Consider the following 26,510-nt stretch of genomic DNA (forward strand, 5'->3'; position numbering starts at 1 on the left):
ACACTTATAGATAACAGATGGCATGGAGCACTTACTGAGCTTGAAAAGGAGGCCAGCTGCTCACATTTGTCTCTGCATCCCACCAGCCCCTGCACATCATCTCTGATGCGCTCCAAAGCCTCCTCTAGCCTCCTCACCTCTGCCAGCAAAGCCTCACTGGAGCCGCTTTCATCCTCCTCGCTGAAGAGAAACAGACATGCTTTACATTACAACATCCATTTACATGAAGTACCTGGAATATTACTTCAATCTGGTTTAATGTTTGAAAGACATCACTGTTGACTGTTTAAAGATAATAACCTGGGATCAGGGGTGGGCGCCTCAGCCTCAGGAATCTTTTGCAATGCGGGCTCTTGTTTTCTCTGCAGCTCCTAAATTGAACACATTAAATTGAAATCGCCAGTTCTGCTGAATCTGTTGAATGTTGCTTATGGAATCAGAGGTCATTATATCATACTCAAAAAGCATGGGTACTGTGATGTGAAAGTTCAGAGTAACTTTGGGCCAGTGGTTTAGAGCCTTCCACAACCAAAACTAAATCCTGCAGCATGCTGATATAAACCACCTTGTGTGTTCCTGGTACAATTTGAATGTCACACCTCAGTTTTGCGTGCCAATGTCTGGAGCAGAGCCTCAGCTTCGGCGAGTCGAGTATTCTCTGACTGTTGCTCTTCTGCATGCTTTTCCTGACGCTGCAGACAGAAGCAAAACACATCAAATCAGGAACTAATTAATATGCTAAACAAGGACTTAAGCATTTTTCAATTAACTGAATTTAATCACAAAAAAAAGGCATTACATAACATATAACTGAAAATAAACATGTTAAGAATGGTGTTAAACTAAGAACAATGTAAAAGTTATGTCAGGATGTTAATCTCTAGTCGTCTCTGTGCTCTACACAGCTGGGGGTGAGTTTAGCTCACCCAAGTTACTCTTTTATCGTGAACTTCATAAACAGTTCACAAGTTTTGGGGTAGAAAAAAAAAAGTAAGTTCTTGAAGTCTTATACCATGTCCTAACCAGATGCAATTTGATAAGATTCCAGTGACAAGTGATTTCTCTGCAACTACGAGACGAAAAAAAAGAAAGAAAGAAAAAAAAGCCAATCAGAAGAGTGTGTGGGCAGGCTCTATGCACGCACATTTGCAACGAAGTGGATAAGTACATAATCAAATTCATAAATATTACAGCATTTTAATATTAAAAATACTAATTGAGTTACTGAAACGATCTTTGTCATAGACCCAACTCAATGTGAACAAAAGTGTATTCTAATGGCTTCTGTGACTAACAGTATAGCAGACTACATGCATTAAAATATCAGTTGACACTATATCTCCCAATACTATGTCTTATGATATTTAAATGCTTAGTTGTGATCAAAACACGTTGTTACCCTCGATACAAACTACAGATGCAATGTAATGCAATGATGATTGAGAGATCATAATCATAAGCCTGATGTATCATTTGAACATGATTTTTCTAAAAATTATGTATTAAAAGCAAACCATAGTTGCTTCACTCCAATAAGTGCTCATCTTGAAATATAATAAATATATACACTAAATATAAAAGTTCTTCTTACATCTACTTAAATATCTGTAAAGATTTCACCACAAAAAGAAAAGTGGAGGACATTTTTTACAATTATAATAAGGCCTTTTGCTGGCTAAAAAAGTATGAACTATTAATCAGATGAAAGGTTTTAACGGGTTTTTCATCAACATTTTGATCATGCTGATAATTTAGAGATCTTAGAAATGTGTATAAACATGAGGCAATAGGCCTTATGGGATTAAGCATGATGTCACCTGTTGCGTGTTCTTGGCCTCTTTCTGCACTTCTCCCTTCAGCAGGCTGAATCTCTCCTCCAGCAGGTCTCCTATCCACTGGCCCAGGCTCTCTCTGTCTGTGTGTCTGTGAAGCTCTGACCGCAGCGTGTTATAGAGACTGAGCACTTCAGTGTGCTGCTCTTCCTGCCTGAGCAAACCCCCTGCCACTCGATCCCACAGCTGAGACAAGCTCTCCTCCAAATGCATCATCCTCTCTGCCTCCACTGACAGCACAGATGGCCTCTGGGAGGAGCAAGACATGATAGGGTAAGATGCCCAGCTTAAGAACAATGTCCTTATACTTTTACATGGTAACATATTCAGATCTACGTTTAGCATCAACCAGAACATTAAATGAAATAAATAAAACATTTGCTCATTTACTTGCCAACAAAATTACTAAAACTGGTCATATTGCCCTACTACTGTGATGAGATGGACCCCTACCTGAGGCGAGAAGACCCCCTGGCTCAACTTTTACACTTTTGATATTCTTATTTATATTTTTTTTAACGTGTCATTAAATGTTCAAGAGCCCCTGTGGTGGATATCTTGTGTTTAATGTTGAGTATATGCCTATGTGGTGGTTTTTTAAATATGCTTTAAGACAAACCATGTGCAAATTCATCAGCCAACACCATTGCTGAGTATTTTCTCCTTAAAACTGCAGTTTACCAAAGACAGTCCCAAAAACACGGTTTGAAATTGCACGCTCTCAACTTCAAAAACATGTTGTAACCAATCACATCTCAAACGCGGGCGGGCTTTAGCATATTACTATGCTGCGAAGTAATCCTTTGCATAAAGTTCATGAAAATCCAAACTGACCTTATCAACTTAAATACAAAAAAATAAATAGTTATATTTCTCTAGCCATTTATAAATTGGGCACATATCACAGGGTTTCTGCACACTTTTTAAAGTCAAATTTAAGGCTTTTAAGACTTTTTTAAGACCCGAAGAAATCAAAATGAATACCATGCATTAGGGGTGTGCAATATTGAAAAAATATGTCTCCATACTTTCAGTTTTGTTGATAATGATTAGATAATATTTTACTGATTGTGTTTCTGTGCTTGGTGCCATGGCTGGTTTAGGCCTGTTGTTGACAGCTGACTGACGAAGATATTCATATTTTTCATATTCTATGCAGTGGTCAGTTCACAGCAGTGACAGAAGGTAACATTTTTTATTAAGGGGTAATATTCGCCATCTTAAATTGATTTCCAGGGGCATTTTCACCTATATATGGACATTTGTAGATGTATGCATCACCTTTTATGTCAAATTCTAACATTAAAATTAAATTCTATTAGAATAATTACACAATACCACGGTTACCAGTCAAATTAAAACAATAAATCAAAATCCATCTTTGCAGTGCAGAGGTGACACAGAAGTGGCATCAGATCTGGCATTAATATATTTACATTGCATTTACAATTGCATAAATAAAGCTATGAGATTGTTAAATATGAACTAATTTCTAATTTAACGTTCTAATTAAAGGGTACTTTAAATGTGAAACTAAAACTGCCAATATGTGGCAGCAAGTCACTGTCGTAATAAGTGAGTTGAGGGAGTCATTCATTCAACCGATTTGTTCAAACGACTGATTCATTCGGGAAAGAAGCAAGTGATTGTTCATTGAATCATTAAATTGATTCGTTCAAAACGCGGATTCCATTCAAAAAATCATCGCTGTCTGTTGCATTGAGACTGCTATGGCTTCATTTTGAAATTCTCGTCTGCGAAATAAAGGGAAAACAAACAATATTGACAATATTGTTTATAAATGTATCTCACAATGTTAATTTATTGTTAATTTAACTGTTATATAAAATAAATATCACATTTGCAATTGTGCACGGTAAAACGGAACTCTTGCTGATGTGATATTGTAGGCCTATGATAACAACATAATATGATATAATAAATATAAGACAAAACCTCATTTGTGGGCGCCAGTGGCGGCTCCAGAGATTTTCTGTTGCAGGTGCTATGGGGATGCTCAACACTCAAGAGAAGGTGCTTTGAATTTTGGGGCGTTTCATTATGGAGGTCGCATCGGACCACCATAATGAAACGCCATCATGAAAGTATACACATGCGTACATGCCCACATTAACTATACTCGTTCTGCGACTATAAGTATATATATACTGTATATATATGTAAAAGTATTCAAGGGCTATAGACAGGGACGCAACTACCAAGTGTCAGAGGGGTATGCAGCAACATTTTTGGCAATCATCAATCTGGTGCACTTTGAGAGTTAAAAATTAAAAGCTCCAACCCATATTCAGTGTGCAAATTAAACAAAGAAAAAATCAAACCTCTTTTAGTTAGTGTCAGTCTACATTACACTACTACATAATAATAGTTAATTAATCCCATGATAGTAATAGCCATATATTGTAAAACAAATGCACTGAAAAATAAAGGAAACTTTCATAATTAATTTTGTACTAATTTCTATACTTGAAAGAGTATATTTCTATACTTCACATTAAAGATGTGATTGGGCCAGCCCAGTGTCAATCAAGAAAAGAACCAATGGGCCGCTGATCTACGCGTTTCATGGGGTGTCAGAAAAAAAAAAAACTAACGCTGACTTTTTTTAACCAATGCATTACACCGGCACTAACCCATGCGCCGCCAATTAAGCAAAACAAAATGAATGGGCCGCCGATGTACGAGTTTTATGGGCCGTTAAGACAAAAAAAAAGAAAAAAGTATGAGATCTATCGGCCCAAAAAGCACGTCGGCCCACCGGGAATCTCCCGGATGGCCAGTAGTCTACATGCCTGGACGTCACACTTTAAATCCTACCTGTTGCCTTTCACCATCCACTTATTTACAGTAGCTGCTGTCGCATCAATTGACATGCCATCTCCTTTTCCCTCTTTCTCTTTCTTTTTCTAGTCCCCGACAGCTTTTTTTGCTTTCTCCATCTTTTTCGACGACAACTCACTAACGTTACTCGTTCCTGCTCGCTCAGCGCTCACGGCGACCGCGACCGCGCCCGCCAGCGCGCGTCCGCTCGCGATTTTTAAATTATTATTTAATTCCTGTTTTTAACAACATGAAAAAGACTATTCAAACATTTCATTAAAATATAAATATAAAAAAATTACAGACATTTCTTGGGGGTGCTGGGCAGGTGCTATGGCTACTATAGGGGGAGCTACAGCACCACCTGGCTCCTCCCTGGCGCCACCACTGGTGGGCGCTAGTAGTAGTAGGCTAAATTACACTGTTGAAGATGTAATTAGTAGCTAGTAATTACATTATTTTTTTTAGAGATGTACCCAACACTGTGCATAAAGTATGTTAGGAGATTAATGTTTTAAATATAAACAGTTTTAATGTACAAATATTAATTGATTGAAAATATAATATAATATTATAATATTAATATTAATTTAAAATATAATAGGCTTAAACCAGGGAACAATAATAATAATATTCAGTGAGGGGAAGGGGTGTTTGGGAAACAGTCAGTATTTCATTTGATGCCAGTAGTGTGAATGTGTGTGTTTGAACTGTCTGAGCAGCTCCAGATGCAGCAGAGTTCTAACTGTGGTGACATCATATTGAGAATGCGTCATGGCAACTCTAAACGACAACTCTGACTCTGGTCTACTGTTGGTGTGTTAGGAGTAAATCGATTGAAAGACTTGAGACTTTCTGCAGATATTGAATTATTTTAGTATTCGGTGTCCATAATGGCGCTGTTTAGAAGTATATTTAGTCAATTGTTTGGGTGTTTTGCTCACTTTTTGCGCAGAAGGGAGACACCTCAGAGAGCACAGCAGTATGCAGCGCAAGAATTAGCGGCTGGATATAGAGAAGCTGGAGAAAAGAAAAGGAAGGTGAGAAAACGGAGGAAACAGAAGATTGCAGGGCCAACGCCACTTCTTGTGGAGGTCAAACCTCTGCATTCTACAGTCAGATCTTCCTTCTTAAAGCCAATAGAGGGAGAACTCCCAAAGCTTCCAAGTGTCTCCGGACACCTCGCTCTACCAGGCACTCGCCTCAAACCCCTGCCGCCAGTGACAAAACCAGCCGTGCATCCTGAACCAGTTCCAGCACCTGAGGATGAGTTATCCCTGCCATCTTCTCCGCTTCAAGTGGATCTTCCCAAACCGTCGGCGGCTCCTCCATGTTCAGATGAAGTTGTTTCCTTCCGACGCTCTTCATCCCAGATGCGTCCTGCAAAACCACAGATGCATCCATTGGCGGTTCCTCCGCGTCCCACTCCAGCACCTGATGAACTGTTTTCCATCCGACGCTCTTCATCCCAAATGCGTCCTACGAAACCACAGATGCATCCATTGGCGGTTCCTCCACATCCCACTCCAGCACCTGATGAACTGTTTTCCATCCGACGCTCTTCATCCCAGATGCGTCCTGCGAAACCACAGATGCATCCATTGGCGGTTCCTCCACGTCCCACTCCAGCACCTGATGAACTGTTTTCCATCCGACGCTCTTCATCCCAGATGCGTCCTGCGAAACCACAGATGCATCCATTGGCGGTTCCTCCACATCCCACTCCAGCACCTGATGAACTGTTTTCCATCCGGTGCTCTTCATCCCAAGTGCGTCCTCCCAAAGGACTTCCTCCGAGCCCCACTCCTGCACCTGATGAAGTCGTTGCTCTGCGACGTCCTCCCAGCCGGAAGCCTCAGCCGTTCACTTCCCCGTTTGAGCCACTTCCACAACTCATGCTGGTTGACATCGAGGATGAGGAGAACGAGCATGTGAAGGACAGAGAGAAGACCATCAGTGACTTACTCGAGACTGAACGCTCCCAAACGCCAGAGGCTGAAATGAGAGCGAGAAAGATGTTTGCCTGGTTGGAAAAGGACAGCGAGGTGCAGGAGGAAGCGTGGGCGAGCGAAGTGGAGGAGACCCAGGGATTTGAGGAAGAGGAAGGTGACCCCAGGGAAATGGGAGACTCCAAGGCCATGCAAGGCCATTTGGATGAGGCGTCTCAGATCGATGAGCACATGATGAGGCTCTTCTGTGTAGCCTCTCCTGACGGCCCCAAGACTGAGACCCAGCACAAGGCGACCGTCCAGAAAATGTGCAAAAGGAAAGTGCCACTTTTTCTGTTCACCTGGGCAGAGGAGAAGGCCAAGAAACAGGAGGAGAAGAAAATAATCAAAGAGAAGGAGCGAAGAGAAAAAGAGTTGCTGCTTGAGCGCTACACAAACGATCCGAGACTGAAGCACTTGTGGATCAACAAGCACAACCGCAACTACAACTCCTCCTAATGCAGATCATCGTCCCTCCTCACCTTTAACCTGTGTAAATAAAAAAGTTTGCAAACTAAAAGTTTAAAGATCCATGACTCCTCCTGACTATGAAAACATAAAACACGTGTAATATGAAGTGAATCAATTTGAACTAATTTGAAAAAAATAATTATTTGTTAATCAAGTAAACCATAGTTGCTTCAATCCAGTTAATCTCCATCTTGAAATAATATCAAATGTATTCTTATATTTACTTTATAAAAGTCAGTAAAAAAAAAAAGAAAAAAAAAAAAGATTTCACTGCAAAAAGCCACAACATAAAGATGGACATCTTTATAATTATTCTAAAAGGCCTTTTACTTGCTTATAAAAAAATAAAGACAACAGAAGGCATTTAGTAGATTGTATTCAACAAGTTTTTCAGCAGTTGATCATGCTGACGATTCAGAGGCCTTCAGATATTCTGATATCAAATATGATGCAATAGACTTTATAGGGTTAACTAACAAATTACATTAATAATTATAATTTTTTGCCATCATTTTGGGAATAAATTTAGTGGAGGATGAAGGGAGTTGAAGGATGATTTTAATGTTTCATTTATGACGTGGAACATCATATTAGAAAGTCTCAGTCTAGTGCATAACTCTTAATGCATGTCTACTGTTTAGAGCACTTGACCTTTTTAAACTAAAGATTGGTTAAATAATACAGATGCTAGACAATTAATCATAACTAATTATTTCTTTTGTTTATCAGATGGCAGTGAAGTTTGCCACATAAACGCACCCAATCCTTTTTAAAATAATAAAAAATAGAATTTTATTTGAAAAGCCAACCTATAAAGATCACATGGCAATTACAAAATCCTTTGCATAAAGATCATGAAAATCCAAACTCACCATATCAACTTAAATGCAAAAAAATAAATAGTTATATTTCTCTAGCCATTTATAAATAGGGCACATAGCAGCTGGCAAAAAACAAATGAAAACAAAAAGCACAAAGTTGAAGAACTTAACAAAACTTACATTTAGTCTAAAAGACATTCTTCACTGTTTTGTTCGTAGAATTTTGTGGTGAATTCTAACAGATAATAATAATAATAATAATAATAATGAAAAAAGCATAACCCTGATGACTGACAAAATTGGAAACAATGTGATGCATCAGAATGAGACGAGTGCAAGTGCTGAGTCTGACCTTGAGGCCTAACGGTACATGTACCAGCATGCAATCGTATATTAACTGTAGCGCTATGGCACATTATTTGTTTCTTAAGAGTGACTATTCCTCTTTTTTCCAGTGCATGAGTGTATATTTATTTCCAGTGAATTACATAATCAGATTTCAAAATTTAAATACTTGTAATTATGTAAGAATAGTAACTTTTTTTATTGAATTCATTACTTAACGTAATCATTGATTCTTCCTAATTTTTATATAGTTTAATCTAGATCAGCCACTAGTCAGGCTAGGCGACTATAAATTCATGGTAAATTGAGAGCACAGCATAAAATATTAATCTTTTTTTTTAGTTAGTGAAAAAACACATTCAAATCAGTGTTATAAACAAGTCAGGTCAAAAGTAAATCAAAGTAGTCAGATTACACTATAAAAATTGTAGTTAGTGATGTAATTACTACATGACACATTTTAGGTAATGTAATTTGTATTCAGTAATGGACTTCAATTTGCAATCTACCACAGCACAAGTAAAAACAAATCTTATTCATTAATATAATTCATTGGAGAGAAGTAGAAACCCTGATATTATTTGAATTCCATGTGTACTTACATATACATTGAAGTCTCGTGGGGCACTGCTAATGTTGCCGGTGGGCGACAGGGATTTGGGCGTATGGTCCAGAGAAAAGGCTGTAGGCACAATCTTCATGGACAAGCCGATCACCAGATAACCATATGAACCTTTAAATGCCCAGCAGTTCCCAGGATGCACGTCTGGCTGTAGGGACAAATGGATGAAGAGAAACAGTGATAAAGACAGAAGAGAAAGAGACCATTGGAAATCAAAGCTTGAATTTACAAATGAATACACATGAAATGAGAATTCTCAAAGGTGTCAGACCTGTATGACTACACGTGGTGACTGAGAGAAGTACCACAGCGGGAGGCCAAACAGACTCATCAGTGCCGTTTTGGTGTTGAAGGACTCTGAGCAACGAGTGCTTATGATGCTGCCTCCTACAGACACAAAGAAATGCAGATCTTGTCATATCTTGGCTAGTATCATGCATTAGACGTTCGCCCAACAGTCTGTGGAAATAAACACGAGATTCGAAGTCGTCATGTGATTGGTTGAATTCTACAGGATTTCAAGGAGACGTGTATCGCGCATCCGCCTGGAAACAAAGTCGTTGTGACGCCAAACCCCCTCATGGAATAAGAAAAGTTGTGTTCACAGCTGTGACAATGAGCGCTTATCAGGATCAACTAAATCATTGGGAGATCAGCAGAAAAAAGAAAAACAGCCGTTGCAACAGAGTGAATAACGTTCTGCATTTATAAAGCGGCATCGAACAGCAATCACACCGAATCGTTGTTCAGACCGTTGACTTGTTACTTTTGGAACAAGCCCAACATAGAAGTTGTTTGCCATAAAAAAGCACCTCTTCAGAGGACCGAATCACAAGCTGCTATTGTGAATGCGCCACTCCGCTGCTGTGTGTGTGTTCCGGTGAGAAGAAAAACTGTTATATATTGGCTCTTTTATATATTGTTCATCCAAAGCATCACTAAATATTTAAAGGGGACCTATTATGCAAAATTCACTTTTGTATGGTGTTTGGACATAAATGTGTGTTGGCAGTGTGTGTACACAACCACCCTACAGTGATAAAAATCCACTCACTCCTTTTTTTTAATCCCCATAAATCATAAGCAGTCTCTCCAAACGACCTGTTTTCAGAATGTGGCTTTAGTGACATCACTAAAGCCACAGGCCCCGCCCACGAGTGTTAACTGACACTGCCGTTATAACTTAGACCCGCCCTGATCGAGTTCACTGCGAGTTGTACACATCAGCCATTGCTGCAGCAATGCACTCACGAGAAGCGTCGAAGCATCTCCCAAGCGTTGAAGGTGTTGTAGCTGGATGTATTCATTCACATAGCTCTCTCTATTTACTCTTGAAATCTGCCAGCCACTGAAGACAAGGTGGATTCATTTTGTTTTCAAAGAAAAGGCTCCCTCAACTCTACAGAAATTTGTAAGTATGTAAGTTACTTATGCACTTCGTATACTGTTTACTCAGCTCTAACAGTGATTTTCTGAAGAAAAACTGATGCTTCATCTTTTGTGTGACATACAGTAAACTTGATTAAACTCATCAGTATATTTTGTGTCATTCAGACAATTCAGATCGTCAGACCAAGTCCTACAGCAGGCTTGCATTAATAGTGTATACAAGCAATGCCAAATAGGTTATAATCGTAATTAAAATAAACTATACCTGTTCCAACTCCATACAGCATATATTCTCTGACTCTGTAGGCATTTTTATGGTCGAAATGAACACCATTACTGTGACTGTCTGTTTTATTATTATCATCTTCCCTGTTCTGGCTCTGATCGCGGCTGCTTAGGCTCCGCCCCCTGTGCCGTGAACATACACACTCTGGGGACATCAGAGACTTATTTTACATCTTGTGAAAAGGGGCATAATAGGTCCCCTTTAAATGTTAAGTTCTGATCTATCATTCTCTTACTGTTACATGATTCAGTGACATTACAAAGTGAAACTATTGAAGGTGTTTTTCACTGCACGTTTTTCAATTTAAAAAATCTTTCAGTTTTTATCATTTTTTGTGAAATTATTTGGTAGTCAGAGGTGTGTGTGGTTGGGGCGAGATTTCTTTAAGGGGGGGCGCGACCAAAAAATGTTTGAGAACTACTGAACTAAACTGGATTTTCAAAAGTATGCACCAGTTTAAATAAACTTGCACAACGTTCTAGAATGAATTTCACACTGATCTGTTATTGTGGGAACATCGACTTTACATTTTCAAGCCACTAAACATGACGCTGAAGAAAACGAACTGCGACTGAAGCAACCAATACTTGTCAATGTCCTCTTGGGTCGTCCTTGGCCAATGAAAGCTGCAATGGAGCCGTCAGTCTGAAGGACTTGTATATCGAACTGATATGCCATTTCGAACAAAATCAGGGCAAAACGAACTTCATTTGGAGTTAGTTGTGGGAGTTCAAAGCAGCTTGCCAAAGCAAACTTTCCAGAAAAATTCACTTCGACTAATAAACACCTTTGTACTACCATTGGCCTGCGCCGATTACATAATAGGTAGGTTTCCCAATCTCTAATTCCATGTTGTACAGTTCTACAATACGCGAAAAACTTTTAAAAACAATTTGAAATCCATCCATAATTAACATCATTACAATACCTCCAGATTCCAATGCATAGTCCACCAGACCAGTGCGGTCTTCAGAGTAGAGCTTCATTGTATTGTTGACAATCAACTGTACATGCTGAGGAGAAAGATCAACAAAACACAAAAGCAGCATTACATATCTGACAATAATTGGGTTACTTATTAATTAGCATTCTCAAAGACGAGTTCTCAAAAGCTTACTTCCTCAGAGAGGCCTGCCTCCCCTGTGGCTTGTAGTACAGTCTGAGTGATTGTCTCTTTAGTAGGCCTTGACTTGCCCTCCTCTACCTGAAGGGACAGGTTACCCAGAATGCTGCTCTCCAGCATGCTGAGTGAAGCCTGCAGTTCAGTGGTGCTCACAAAGTGATCAGAGAGCCACTGCAGGAGAGATTCAGGAAGCTCCAGCTCTACTGCTCGGTCACTGCCGTAAAACAGAGACTTGATTTCCCTTTCCACCTGCTCGGACACCTGCAAGAGAACAGATCCAGGAGTTAGGACACCATTTAAGACTGTTCAGACTGATCTGCCTTTTGGTATATTAGACTCTTTAGTTGTCATCTCATTTTTAGTTGTCAAAAAAACCCCAAAAAACTTCAAAATACTTTTAACTACTGCAAAGCAAATGTGATGCAATACATTTTATTTGTATATATTGTTATATGAAATTTATAAGACCACATAATAGGAGAATTACCAGTATTAACCCCAGATTAATTCAATCAATGGAATTTAACTAGTGACTGCTCAAAAACGGTCCAAATTTATGAAACCTACATATTAACAAAACTATTACACAAATATTTTGTTTGAAAATATTCTACTTAACCCTCTACTGCACGGTGTTGCCATATGGCAACATACCCTTTCTTTGGACATTTCTTGAAATTTGAAAATAAACGAGCTCTGAATGGTCTTAAATTCATGGTAGAACCTGGTGGTAACCAATGATATGCTTTGATGACATTACATGACACTACACACCCTTGCACTGTCATTCTTTTCACACACTTTTGATGACTCCAGTTGCTGAAGAAGTGCTCGTGAATATGTGAAGATTTCTCAATTTTTCATATTTCTTCAGAATTTAAAATTACATCAAGCATCTGGGATAAGTTCTAATCTTTTTTCAATCATTTTCACATTGTTTTGATACTACTATTACCTTTTTATTCAATAAAATAGGTATGTTGCCATATGGCAACATTGTGCGGTAATGGAACAATATTTTGCCCATGCTAATGCAGAGTAGCTTTGTATGAATGACAATGTATGGATGCACTGATATAGTTGGATGGTTGTATTCTACTCATATATGTATATATATTTGTATACATTTATAAAGTAAAGTAAAAGTAAAGTATAAAAGTAAAATTTTATTACTTATTTTGTTTAGAAACTAAAGCCGTCAGTGTTCTATGGCAAGGCTGAGAGGAGGGCTGAAATGTACAGGGTACAAGTGGTTATACCATCTCATGAAAGTGAGGATGAGCTAGGGATCAGTGATGAGGAGTATGAGAGGCAGGCAGAATTAGGCCTAGTAGACTCAATATGTAGTAGACTAAATGTTGTTGAAATAATCGTTTCACATTGAGTAGTTTCACTTGAACAGTTCTTATGAGTTTGCGTCAGATGTTTTGTAAATGTTGTTGAAATAATACTTTGAAAATTAGTTTCATATTTTGTACACAAAGCTCTTGAAAACATTTTAAATAATAAAAACAATTTAATTTCTAAAAGACAGGTCTGTAATCATCTATGAATTTCATGTCATTTTGGGAGAAAACACATCAGGCTGTTCCATTGTCGCACAATGTTGCCATATGGCAACGCACCCAAAAGTACCCCCCGAAAAAGAAAAAAGAAAAAAAAATGTTAATTTGAGTCTATTATATATAAAAAAACACTAACATTTTTTTCCATGATTGCATAATAATGCGTGCAGTAGAGGGTTAACTTTTTATGAAAAAGAAGCTGCAATTGTTCATCAATAAGTGAATTTCTCCTTTTTCAGACCTACTTTCCTTATTCAAATGTAGACACTTTAGGATCTGTATCATATGAACTACAGCCTAAAGGGGTGTAGAGCAAAAGTTCAGATTTATGAAACGTCAGCTAAATTTGTTGTCTGTTTGTAGTGCTATTGTTGTCTGTAAAAATGTGTGTGCATGCATATTCATATTTATCAACAAAATTCAGTCCTGAAGGCAGTGGTTTTCAATCCTGGTCTTGGGGACCCACCACTCTGCACATTTCCTGTCTCTTATCTGAAGGGGGCGTTAACACACCTTTTTTTTAAAACTAAAAATCGGAAAACGTATGCGTTTTGGCAATTCTAACGGTCACCACATTTTCATAGTTTGGTTTGCATACTAAAAACTAGGTGGTTTTTAGAAAAGTTTAACATTTCTTGCATTATAAGCGCTAAACAATAAGTGTTAATGTCAGGTATAAAAACTAGGTACTGCAAACACTTATAGATAACAGATGGCATGGAGCACTTACTGAGCTTGAAAAGGAGGCCAGCTGCTCACATTTGTCTCTGCATCCCACCAGCCCCTGCACATCATCTCTGATGCGCTCCAAAGCCTCCTCTAGCCTCCTCACCTCTGCCAGCAAAGCCTCACTGGAGCCGCTTTCATCCTCCTCGCTGAAGAGAAACAGACATGCTTTACATTACAACATCCATTTACATGAAGTACCTGGAATATTACTTCAATCTGGTTTAATGTTTGAAAGACATCACTGTTGACTGTTTAAAGATAATAACCTGGGATCAGGGGTGGGCGCCTCAGCCTCAGGAATCTTTTGCAATGCGGGCTCTTGTTTTCTCTGCAGCTCCTAAATTGAACACATTAAATTGAAATCACCAGTTCTGCTGAATCTGTTGAATGTTGCTTATGGAATCAGAGGTCATTATATCATACTCAAAAAGCATGGGTACTGTGATGTGAAAGTTCAGAGTAACTTTGGGCCAGTGGTTTAGAGCCTTCCACAACCAAAACTAAATCCTGCAGCATGCTGATATAAACCACCTTGTGTGTTCCTGGTACAATTTGAATGTCACACCTCAGTTTTGCGTGCCAATGTCTGGAGCAGAGCCTCAGCTTCGGCGAGTCGAGTATTCTCTGACTGTTGCTCTTCTGCATGCTTTTCCTGACGCTGCAGACAGAAGCAAAACACATCAAATCAGGAACTAATTAACATGCTAAACAAGGACTTAAGCATTTTTCAATTAACTGAATTTAATCACAAAAAAAGGCATTACATAACATATAACTGAAAATAAACATGTTAAGAATGGTGTTAAACTAAGAACAATGTAAAAGTTATGTCAGGATGTTAATCTCTAGTCGTCTCTGTGCTCTACACAGCTGGGGGTGAGTTTAGCTCACCCAAGTTACTCTTTTATCGTGAACTTCATAAACCGTTCACAAGTTTTGGGGTAGAAAAAAAAAAGTAAGTTCTTGAAGTCTTATACCATGTCCTAACCAGATGCAATTTGATAAGATTCCAGTGACAAGTGATTTCTCTGCAACTACGAGAGAAAAAAAAAAAAAAAGCCAATCAGAAGAGTGTGTGGGCAGGCTCTATGCACGCACACGGCACTCGCAACGAAGTGGATAAGTACATAATCAAATTCATAAATATTACAGCATTTTAATATTAAAAATACTAATTGAGTTACTGAAACGATCTTTGTCATAGACCCAACTCAATGTGAACAAAAGTGTATTCTAATGGCTTCTGTGACTAACAGTATAGCAGACTACATGCATTAAAATATCAGTTGACACTATATCTCCCAATACTATGTCTTATGATATTTAAATTAATACTTAGTTGTGATCAAAACACGTTGTTACCCTCGATACAAACTACAGATGCAATGTAATGCAATGATGATTGAGAGATCATAATCATAAGCCTGATGTATCATTTGAACATGATTTTTCTAAAAATTATGTATTAAAAGCAAACCTTAGTTGCTTCACTCCAATAAGTGCTCATCTTGAAATATATCTAACAATATAAAAGTTCTACTTACATCTACTTAAATATCTGTAAAGATTTCACCACAAAAAGAAAAGTGGAGGACATTTTTTACAATTATAATAAGGCCTTTTGCTGGCTAAAAAAAGTATGAACTATTAATCAGATGAAAGGTTTTAACGGGTTTTTCATCAACGTTTTGATCATGCTGATAATTTAGAGATCTTAGAAATGTGTATAAACATGAGGCAATAGGTCTTATGGGATTAAGCATGATGTCACCTGTTGCGTGTTCTTGGCCTCTTTCTGCACTTCTCCCTTCAGCAGGCTGAATCTCTCCTCCAGCAGGTCTCCTATCCACTGGCCCAGGCTCTCTCTGTCTGTGTGTCTGTGAAGCTCTGACCGCAGCGTGTTATAGAGACTGAGCACTTCAGTGTGCTGCTCTTCCTGCCTGAGCAAACCCCCTGCCACTCGATCCCACAGCTGAGACAAGCTCTCCTCCAAATGCATCATCCTCTCTGCCTCCACTGACAGCACAGATGGCCTCTGGGAGGAGCGAGACATGATAGGGTAAGATGCCCAGCTTAAGAACAATGTGCTTATACTTTTACATGGTAACATATTTAGATCTACGTTTAGCATCAACCAGAACATTAAATGAAATAAATAAAACATTTGCTCATTTACTCGCCAACAAAATTACTAAAACTGGTCATATTGCCCTACTACTGTGATGAGATGGACCCCTACCTGAGGCGAGAAGACCCCCTGGCTCAACTTTTACACTTTTGATATTCTTATTTACATTTTTTTTAACGTGTCATTAAATGTTCAAGAGCCCCTGTGGTGGATATCATGTGTTTAATGTTGAGTATATGCCTATGTGGTGGTTTTTTAAATATGCTTTAAGACAAACCATGTGCAAATTCATCAGCCAACACCATTGCTGAGTATTTTCTCCTTAAAACTGCAGTTTACCAAAGACAGTCTCAAAAACACGGTTTGAAATCGCACGCTCTCAACTTCAAAAACATGTTGTAACCAATCACATCTCAAACGCGGGTGGGCTTTAGCATATTACTATGCTGCGAAGTAATCCTTTGCATAAAGTTCATGAAAATCCAAACTGACCTTATCAACTTAAATACAAAAAATAAATAGTGATATTTCTCTAGCCATTTATAAATTGGGCACATATCACAGGGTTTCTGCACACTTTTTAAAGTCAAATTTAAGGCTTTTAAGACTTTTTTAAGACCCGAAGAAATCAAAATGAATACCATGCATTAGGGGTGTGCAATATTGAAAAAATATGTCTCCATACTTTCAGTTTTGTTGATAATGATTAGATAATATTTTACTGATTGTGTTTCTGTGCTTGGTGCCATGGCTGGTTTAGGCCTGTTGTTGACAGCTGACTGACGAAGATATTCATATTTTTCATATTCTATGCAGTGGTCAGTTCACAGCAGTGACAGAAGTTAACATTTTTTATTAAGGGGTAATATTCGCCATCTTAAATTGATTTCCAGGGGCATTTTCACCTATATATGGACATTTGTAGATGTATGCATCACCTTTTATGTCAAATTCTAACATTAAAATTAAATTCTATTAGAATAATTACACAATACCACGGTTACCAGTCAAATTAAATCAATAAATCAAAATCCATCTTTGCAGAGGTGAGACAGAAGTGGCATCAGATCTGGCATTAATATATTTACATTGCATTTACAATTGCATAAATAAAGCAATGAGTTTGTTAAATATGAACTAATTTCTAATTTAACGTTCTAATTAAAGGGTACTTTAAATGTGAAACTAAAACTGCCAGTATGTGGCAGCAAGTCACTGTCGTAATAAGTGAGTTGAGGGAGTCATTCATTCAACCGATTTGTTCAAACGACTGATTCATTCGGGAAAGAAGCAAGTGATTGTTCATTGAATCATTAAATTGATTCGTTCAAAACGCGGATTTCATTAAAAAAAATCATCGCTGTCTGTTGCATTGAGACTGCTATGGCTTCATTTTGAAATTCTCGTCTGCGAAATAAAGGGAAAACAAACAATATTGACAATATTGTTTATAAATGTATCTCACAATGTTAATTTATTGTTAATTTAACTGTTATATAAAATAAATATCACATTTGCAATTGTGCACGGTAAAACGGAACTCTTGCTGATGTGATATTGTAGGCCTATGATAACAACATAATATGATATAATAAATATAAGACAAAAACTCATTTGTGGGCGCCAGTGGCGGCTCCAGAGATTTTCTGTTGCAGGTGCTATGGGGATGCTCAACACTCAAGAGAAGGTGCTTTGAATTTTGGGGCGTTTCATTATGGAGGTCGCATCGGACCACCATAATGAAACGCCATCATGAACAACACCATAATGAAAGTATACACATGTGTACATGCCCACATTAACTATACTCGTTTTGCGACTATAAGTATATATATATACTGTATATATATATGTAAAAGTATTCAAGGGCTATAGACAGGGACGCAACTACCAAGTGTCAGAGGGGTATGCAGCAACATTTTTGGCAATCATCAGTCTGGTGCACTTTGAGAGTTAAAAATTAAAAGCTCCAACCCATATTCAGTGTGCAAATTAAACAAAGAAAAAATCAAACCTCTTTTAGTTAGTGTCAGTCTACATTACACTACTACATAATAATAGTTAATTAATCCCATGATAGTAATAGCCATATATTGTAAAACAAATGCACTGAAAAATAAAGGAAACTTTCATAATTGATTTTGTACTAATTTCTATACTTGAAAGAGTATATTTCTATACTTCACATTAAAGATGTGATTGGGCCAGCCCAGTGTCAATCAAGAAAAGAACCAATGGGCCGCTGATCTACGCGTTTCATGGGGTATCAGAAAAAAAAAACGAACGCTGACTTTTTTTAACCAATGCATTACACCGGCACTAACCCATGCGCCGCCAATTAAGCAAAACAAAACGAATGGGCCGCCGATGTACGAGTTTTATGGGCCGTTAAGACAAAAAAAAAAAAAGTATGAGATGTATCGGCCCAAAAAGCACGTCGGCCCACCGGGAATCTCCCGGATGGCCAGTAGTCTACATGCCTGGACGTCACACTTTAAATCCTACCTGTTGCCTTTCACCATCCACTTATTTACAGTAGCTGCTGTCGCATCAATTGACATGCCATCTCCTTTTCCCTCTTTCTCTTTCTTTTTCTAGTCCCCGACAGCTTTTTTTGCTTTCTCCATCTTTTTCGACGACAACTCACTAACGTTACTCGTTCCTGCTCGCTCAGCGCTCACGGCGACCGCGACCGCGCCCGCCAGCGCGCGTCCGCTCGCGATTTTTAAATTATTATTTAATTCCTGTTTTTAACAACATGAAAAAGACTATTCAAACATTTCATTAAAATATAAATATAAAAAAATTACAGACATTTCTTGGGGGTGCTGGGCAGGTGCTATGGCTATTATAGGGGGAGCTACAGCACCACCTGGCTCCTCCCTGGCGCCACCACTGGTGGGCGCTAGTAGTAGTAGGCTAAATTACACTGTTGAAGATGTAATTAGTAGCTAGTAATTACATTATTTTTTTTAGAGATGTACCCAACACTGTGCATAAAGTATGTTAGGAGATTAATGTTTTAAATATAAACAGTTTTAATGTACAAATATTAATTGATTGAAAAATTAAAATATAAAAGGCTTAAACCAGGGAACATTTATTTCCACTATCTCAGTTTAATATTCAGTGAGGGGAAGGAGTGTTTGGGAAACAGTCAGTATTTCATTTGATGCCAGTAGTGTGAATGTGTGTGTTTGAACTGTCTGAGCAGCTCCAGATGCAGCAGAGTTCTAACTGTGGTGACATCATATTGAGAATGCGTCATGGCAACTCTAAACGACAACTCTGACTCTGGTCTACTGTTGGTGTGTTAGGAGTAAATCGATTGAAAGACTTGAGACTTTCTGCAGATATTGAATTCTTTTAGCATTCGGTGTCCATAATGGCGCTGTTTAGCAGTATATTTAGTAAATTGTTTGGGTGTTTTGCTCACTTTTCGCGCAGAAGGGAGACACCTCAGAGAGCACAGCAGTATGCAGCGCAAGAATTAGCGGCTGGATATAGAGAAGCTGGAGAAAAGAAAAGGAAGGTGAGAAAAAGGAGGAAACAGAAGATTGTAGGGCCAACGCCACTTCTTGTGGAGGTCAAACCTCTGCATTCTACAGTCAGATCTTCCTTCTTAAAGCCAATAGAGGGAGAACTCCCAAAGCTTCCAAGTGTCTCCGGACACCTCGCTCTACCAGGCACTCGCCTCAAACCCCTGCCGCCAGTGACAAAACCAGCCGTGCATCCTGAACCAGTTCCAGCACCTGAGGATGAGTTATCCCTGCCATCTTCTCCGCTTCAAGTGGATCCTCCCAAACCGTTGGCGGCTCCTTCATGTCCAGAGGAAGTTGTTTCCTTCCGACGCTCTTCATCCCAGATGCGTCCTGCGAAACCACAGATGCATCCATTGGCGGTTCCTCCACGTCCCACTCCAGCACCTGATGCACTGTTTTCCATCCGACGCTCTTCATCCCAAATGCGTCCTGCAAAACCACAGATGGTTCCATTGGCGGTTCTTCCACGTCCCACTCCAGCACCTGATGAACTGTTTTCCATCCGGTGCTCTTCATCCCAAATGCGTCCTGCAAAACAACAGATGGTTCCATTGGCGGTTCCTCCACGTCCCACTCCAGCACCTGATGAACTGTTTTCCATCCGACACTCTTCATCCCAAATGCGTCCTGCAAAACAACAGATGGTTCCATTGGCGGTTCCTCCACGTCCCACTCCAGCACCTGATGAACTGTTTTCCATCCGGTGCTCTTCATCCCAAGTGCGTCCTCCCAAAGGACTTCCTCCGAGCCCCACTCCTGCACCTGATGAAGTCGTTGCTCTGCGACGTCCTCCCAGCCGGAAGCCTCAGCCGTTCATTTCCCCGTTTGAGCCACTTCCACAACTCATGCTGGTTGACATCGAGGATGAGGAGAACGAGCATGTGGAGGACAGAGAGAAGACCATCAGTGACTTACTCGAGACTGAACGCTCCCAAACGCCAGAGGCTGAAATGAGAGCGAGAAAGATGTTTGCCTGGTTGGAGAAGGACAGCGAGGTGCAGGAGGAAGAGTGGGCGAGCGAAGTGGAGGAGATCCAGGGATTTGAGGAAGAGGAAGGTGACCCCAGGGAAATGGGAGACTCCAAGGCCATGCAAGGCCATTCGGATGAGGCGTCTCAGATCGATGAGCACATGATGAGGCTCTTCTGTGTAGCCTCTCCTGACGGCCCCAAGACTGAGACCCAGCACAAGGCGACCGTCCAGAAAATGTGCAAAAGGAAAGTGCCACTTTTTCTGTTCACCTGGGCAGAGGAGAAGGCCAAGAAACAGGAGGAGAAGAAAATGATCAAAGAGAAGGAGCAAAGAGAAAAAGAGTTGCTGCTTGAGCGCTACACGAACGATCCGAGACTGAAGCACTTGTGGATCAACAAGCACAACCGCAACTACAACTCCTCCTAATGCAGATCATCGTCCCTCCTCACCTTTAACCTGTGTAAATAAAAAAGTTTGCAAACTAAAAGTTTAAAGATCCATGACTCCTCCTGACTATGAAAACATAAAACACGTGTAATATGAAGTGAATCAATTTGAACTAATTTAAAAAAAATATATAATAATAATTTGTTAATCAAGTAAACCATAGTTGCTTCAATCCAGTTAATCTCCATCTTGAAATAATATCAAATGTATTCTTATAAAAGTCAGTAAAAAAAAAGATTTCACTGCAAAAAGCCACAACATAAAGATGGACATCTTTACAGTTATTCCAAAAGGCCTTTTACTTGCTTATAAAAAAAAAGACAACAGAAGGCATTTAGTAGATTGTATTCAACAAGTTTTTCAGCAGTTGATCATGCTGACAATTCAGAGGCCTTCAGATATTCTGATTTCAAATATGATGCAATAGACTTTATAGGGTTAACTAACAAATTACATTAAAAAATTACATTTTTTTGCCAGCATTTTGGGAATAAATTTAGTGGAGGATGAAGGGAGTTGAAGGATGATTTTAATGTTTCATTTATGACGTGGAACATCATATTAGAAAGTCTCAGTCTAGTGCATAACTCTTAATGCATGTCTACTGTTTAGAGCACTTGACCTTTTTAAACTAAAGATTGGTTAAATAATACAGATGCTAGACATAATTAATCATAACTAATTCTTTCTTTTGTTGATCAGACGGCAGTGAAGTTTGCCAAAAAAAAAAAAAAAAAAAAGTAGGCTGCCAAGTAGAAACAGACTTACTTCATCAGCACTAAGTACCGGTAGGCTGTTCTCTATTTTTCCTCTGTCAAAAATTACTGCTCCACCTTATCCACAATAATAAATGCACCCAATCCTTTTTAAAATAATAAAAAATAGAATTTTATTTGAAAAGCCAACCTATAAAAATCACATGACAATTACAAAATCCTTTGCATAAAGATCATGAAAATCCAAACTGACCTTATCAACTTAAATACAAAAAAATAAATAGCTATATTTCTCTAGCCATTTATAAATTGGGCACATATCAGCTGGCAAAAAACAGGGTCAGATCCCAGTCTGCACACACACACACACACACACACACACATCCCGATCCGTCCCGAACAATAAACACACTCTCTGCTGCCTCTTGATGGACTGGAGCGGATCTACGTCTCACATGCATCTAACCAGGAACAGTCCCAGATCAATTATAAACATTATCAAAACGTTCATGCCTTGCACAATCAGAAGTAGGCCTAACTGTAATTAAATGAATGCCTGATTCAATTCCATGAAATGCTGTATAGACATCTATAGGCTATAAAACAACAGATTTAACATAAAAAAAAAATGTACATCTTATGTTAAAATGTTATGTAACCTTCTACCTTTAAATACTTTTGTAACCCGCGTCTCAGGTTAGTGTAACCGATAACTAATTTAAGTAGCTATTAATAAAAGCTGGCTAGAAGCTCTAGGTACGACTACAGATCCAGAAATAGTAAAAAGGTCAGCAGAGAACAGACAACACAAAACAGGTAAATTTGAGAAATGTATTATACAAAATTAAAGACAGTTATTTACATTCCCTGCCTACCTAAGCCGGCTTCCTGAGTGCACAGCGCACAATAAACCCAAAATAAATAACTTCAAATAAAGAAAGAGTCCATGAAAGTTCTTGGTGTGTGTGTGTTTCTTGCAGTATGTAGCCTATGTTCTTTTCACTACCCGGGTAGGTTTACGTGTGTTCTTATCTGTGTTTCAAATGAAGGCACAGGATGATGATGGTTCCAAAGATGCCACGGCTGGCCACACCAGGCTCTTGTTCCGTTCACTTCTGCGGTTGGCTCGCCACTGACCACCAGGGTCAGATTCAGATGGTCTATCCCTTTCTAAAACCAATACATACAGTACAGAATGCATTAGTTACTATTGCCTCATTTCTGTTCAAATCTAATCAACTTTTCTCCATTCAAATGTCAAATCAAATATAGGCAAGGCAAGGCAAGGCAAGTTTATTTATATAGCACATTTCATACACAATTCAAAGTGCTTTACATAGAAGAAATTAAAATAATAAAAAGAAAGAAGAATAATAAATAAAAATATAACCAATTGTAAAGGATATAAATAGTCTAATCATTATGTAAATGAATAGGTACACATCACACCACATAACATAAGTCAGTTCCAATGAACAACAATCAATCATGTACTTCCATCTCACAGTATAGAAATAAAATCATGAGATTTCTGAAATCGAATATTTATGTTTTTAACCTTTTAAATCTATTTATGCATCTTAACATTTTAAACATCACATTTTGATAAATGTATTCTTTTTAACAGTTAAGATGAACTTCTGCTCCTCATATACATATCAAACATGTATATTTGCAATTAAATTAACTAAATCACCCTTATTTTACATATGAAAACAAGAGAATAAATACTCCCTCAATCAAATGACTTAAGTCAACAAAACAGGGTATAAAGGCACCTTTAGTGGTGTGAATACTATCAGAGCCCGTCTACGGAGAGCCTTGGCACTTCCTATTAGCCCCATTGTATAGATGGTTGGTTGCAGTTCCATTAGAATTCCACTGGAGGTGATCGCGGGCGAGTGCAGACTGAATGGGAGTCAATGGGGCTATACGGCTAAATTTGTCTCTTTCACCCGATTGCCGTTGAGAAATCTCAGATTTTACTGTAGGTTTTGCAAGTTCAACATGCGTTATAGGTCGAAAATTGAATGAAAGAGTACTTATGTCCTTTCGATTTCTTACAAGTTGAGTTGTTGTTGCCCATAACACGCTAGCATTCTGCTAATGAACGCTGATTGGTCAGTGAAGGACTGATTACGACCAGAGATGCCGCTTGATGGCATCGTGGCATCCGAAGCGGGACCAGAAACAAACAAAACAAAAACTCTTCTAGCACGTGTATTTACCTGTGTCAGCTGTGTTGTCGATGCCTCGAGTGAAAAGAAAGTGCAGAGCGCGAACGCACCAGAGTGAGTGAAGGATTGCCGTAAAGCTGTATCTCTGGTCGTACGATGTGTATGACGTCATTGACACTTTAAAAAACTTTTTAAAGCAAATAAGTGACTCGAAAAAATCTAACACCCAGCAATGTGTAATTTCTTTGCATCTCCTTTCAAATACAACATTCAAATTACTAGACAAAAAATTATATCCTGAGAAAAGTGGATTTTGATGGATATAGCGCCATAGACCTCCATTCATTCTGCACTCGCCTGCGAGCGCCCCCGCATGGACAGAGACTTGTTACTGCAGCCAGTCCAGAAACCGGAAGTAACCAGAGAGTGCCAATTCTCTTCCTATTAGACATTCTCTGATACTATCAATGATCTGCTACGGGGTGACTAGCTTATCTGAGCTAGCAAAACAAACCAAAACAAAACAAATTCACATTTAAATGTTAATGATTAGCACGCGGCTAGCGCGATTAGCGATCTTTTATGAGCATCTCAAACAACATAAAACAATCTTAATCTGTGTCTATATGGTATCAAACAGCAAGAATCAGGTTCACAACTCCGATTGGTTTTAAAAGAACGGTATTTCGCGCCATAATGGAGCTAGCACAATCAGCATAACACTCGAATTAGTATTAGCATCCTTCCCGGAGGTATCTTGAGAAGCTCGCTGTGCCTTAACTCTCTCTCTCTCACAGCTTTCAACCTAATGGACACACAATATTTCAATATTTGGTACGAGATTTTTCTTCGAATTTCTATCCTTCAGAGGATATTTTTCATACCAATCCTTGTTACTTTCTGGCAACGTCTCCACCGGAGGAAAGGTGTATTGTTTTTTATTATTATTGTTTCGCTGGGGGTGTATGCGCCACCCTCTGGCGCAATAGAGGGTTGCACTCCAGTAACCTTGTGCGGGTTACACACTCCCCCTCCAAACTTATGCACGTCCCTGTGCATGGCAATGTTCAAACGGTTATCACCGGAGGGGACAGAACAGGGGGATGAACTGACGCATCACTCTCACTCATGATGTCGTTCCACACAGTAGTCAGCCCTTGAAAGAGTGACTTCACCACTGTGACTAAGGGGGTTCCCAGTTCAGTGTAGTCCAGCCGCCTAGGTGGCTGACGGTTTCTCTCAGATCTCCTGATCAGGTCATCAGTATCTACTTGTTCCTCCGTCTCCTTAATCTCCTCTTCTACTTCATTTTCAAAGACATTTGTCTCATCACATTCTGGCATGTCGGAGAGGACTGGAAGTTGGTCAGGATAATCCTCATCTGAGCCTTTCACAAGGTCGTCATTGCCAGGTGAGTTTGTCTCTCTTTTCAAAGGTTCATTCCCAGGTAGATCTTTTATTTCCACAGGTTCATTTCCAGGTAAGTTCAGGTTCAGTGTTACTTGGTTGACTGGAGTAACATCAGGTAGGCTATTCGGATTAGCTGGAGCATCATCAGTCACATTGTTGAGGTTTGTCGTCAGATTCTCTTTAGAATGGCTTGGACCATGGTGTCTTGGAACATCTCGCGAGACAATATATCTGGTTACCTCTGGAACAGGTTCTTTTTGGGACCAGGTAACAGGACTGATATCATCCTCATCTGAGGACTGATCAACTTCTCTTGGATCACTTCGAATGGTCTGGCGTGTTTTGTGGCGCTCGAGTGGTTTGGGTTGTTCTTCTGGTGTTACATGGAGGAACCCACATGGGAGCAAGAGGTCTCGATGTAGCGTGCGCCAGGGGCCTTCTCCGGTTTCTGGTTTTACCGTATAGACGGGGAGGTCTCCAGCTTTCCTCACAACCACATGGACAGTGGACTCCCATTTATCAGCGAGCTTGTGCTTTCCACGAATACGTAAGTTCCTGACAAGCACTCTGTCTCCAATGTCCAGAACAGAAGGAGTCACACGCTTGTCAAACCTTGTTTTGTTCTTTTCAGCTACCTTGGCAGCACTCCTTGTAGCTATTTTGTTGCTCTCCTCGAGGTGAGACTTGAGGTGCTTTACGTACTGGGAGTGTGACTTCTGTTGCTCTTCTTTGACAGGTAAGACGAATGCAAGGTCGACCAGCAGGCGTGGCTGGCATCCAATCGTTCCACTGAGTTGCCTCTTGGGTGGTACGGAGTTGTTCGAATTTTACGTATGCCTGCAACTTCACAGAGTTGTTTGATTAGCCGCAACTCAAAATCAGGTCCTTGGTCGCTGTGCAGTTTCTCTGGAATACCATAATGGATGATGAAATTGTCACAATAAGCACTTTGCAACCGTTAGAGCCTTTTGGTTTGGTGTTGGAATAGCCACTGCGTATTTTGTGAAGTTATCTGTGATCACGAGAATGTCCTTCGTGTTACTTCTGTCCGGTTCAATGGACAAGAAGTCCATGCAGACCAGTTCAAGTGGTCTTGTTGTCATGATG

General features: G+C 39.3%; 1 protein-coding gene across 1 annotated transcript in view; it reads right to left on the reverse strand.

Moving 5' to 3' along the window:
* LOC311095720 (uncharacterized protein) overlaps positions 1–26,510 on the reverse strand; it is a 117,730-nt gene that overhangs the window by 8,372 nt on the left and 82,848 nt on the right. The window contains exons 26-37 of the mRNA XM_084134401.1: positions 15,784–16,047; positions 14,578–14,670; positions 14,279–14,349; positions 14,014–14,158; positions 11,713–11,979; positions 11,524–11,608; positions 9,192–9,307; positions 8,901–9,068; positions 1,818–2,081; positions 600–692; positions 301–371; positions 36–180 (exon numbers count right to left, since the gene is read on the reverse strand). Coding sequence (XP_083990527.1) covers positions 36–180; positions 301–371; positions 600–692; positions 1,818–2,081; positions 8,901–9,068; positions 9,192–9,307; positions 11,524–11,608; positions 11,713–11,979; positions 14,014–14,158; positions 14,279–14,349; positions 14,578–14,670; positions 15,784–16,047 — 1,782 coding nt within the window. The remainder of the gene's footprint in view (positions 1–35; positions 181–300; positions 372–599; positions 693–1,817; positions 2,082–8,900; positions 9,069–9,191; positions 9,308–11,523; positions 11,609–11,712; positions 11,980–14,013; positions 14,159–14,278; positions 14,350–14,577; positions 14,671–15,783; positions 16,048–26,510) is intronic.

This window comes from Abramis brama, assembly GCF_963993115.1.
Source record: "Abramis brama genome assembly, chromosome: 14".
NCBI classification, from domain to species: Eukaryota; Metazoa; Chordata; class Actinopteri; order Cypriniformes; family Leuciscidae; genus Abramis; species Abramis brama.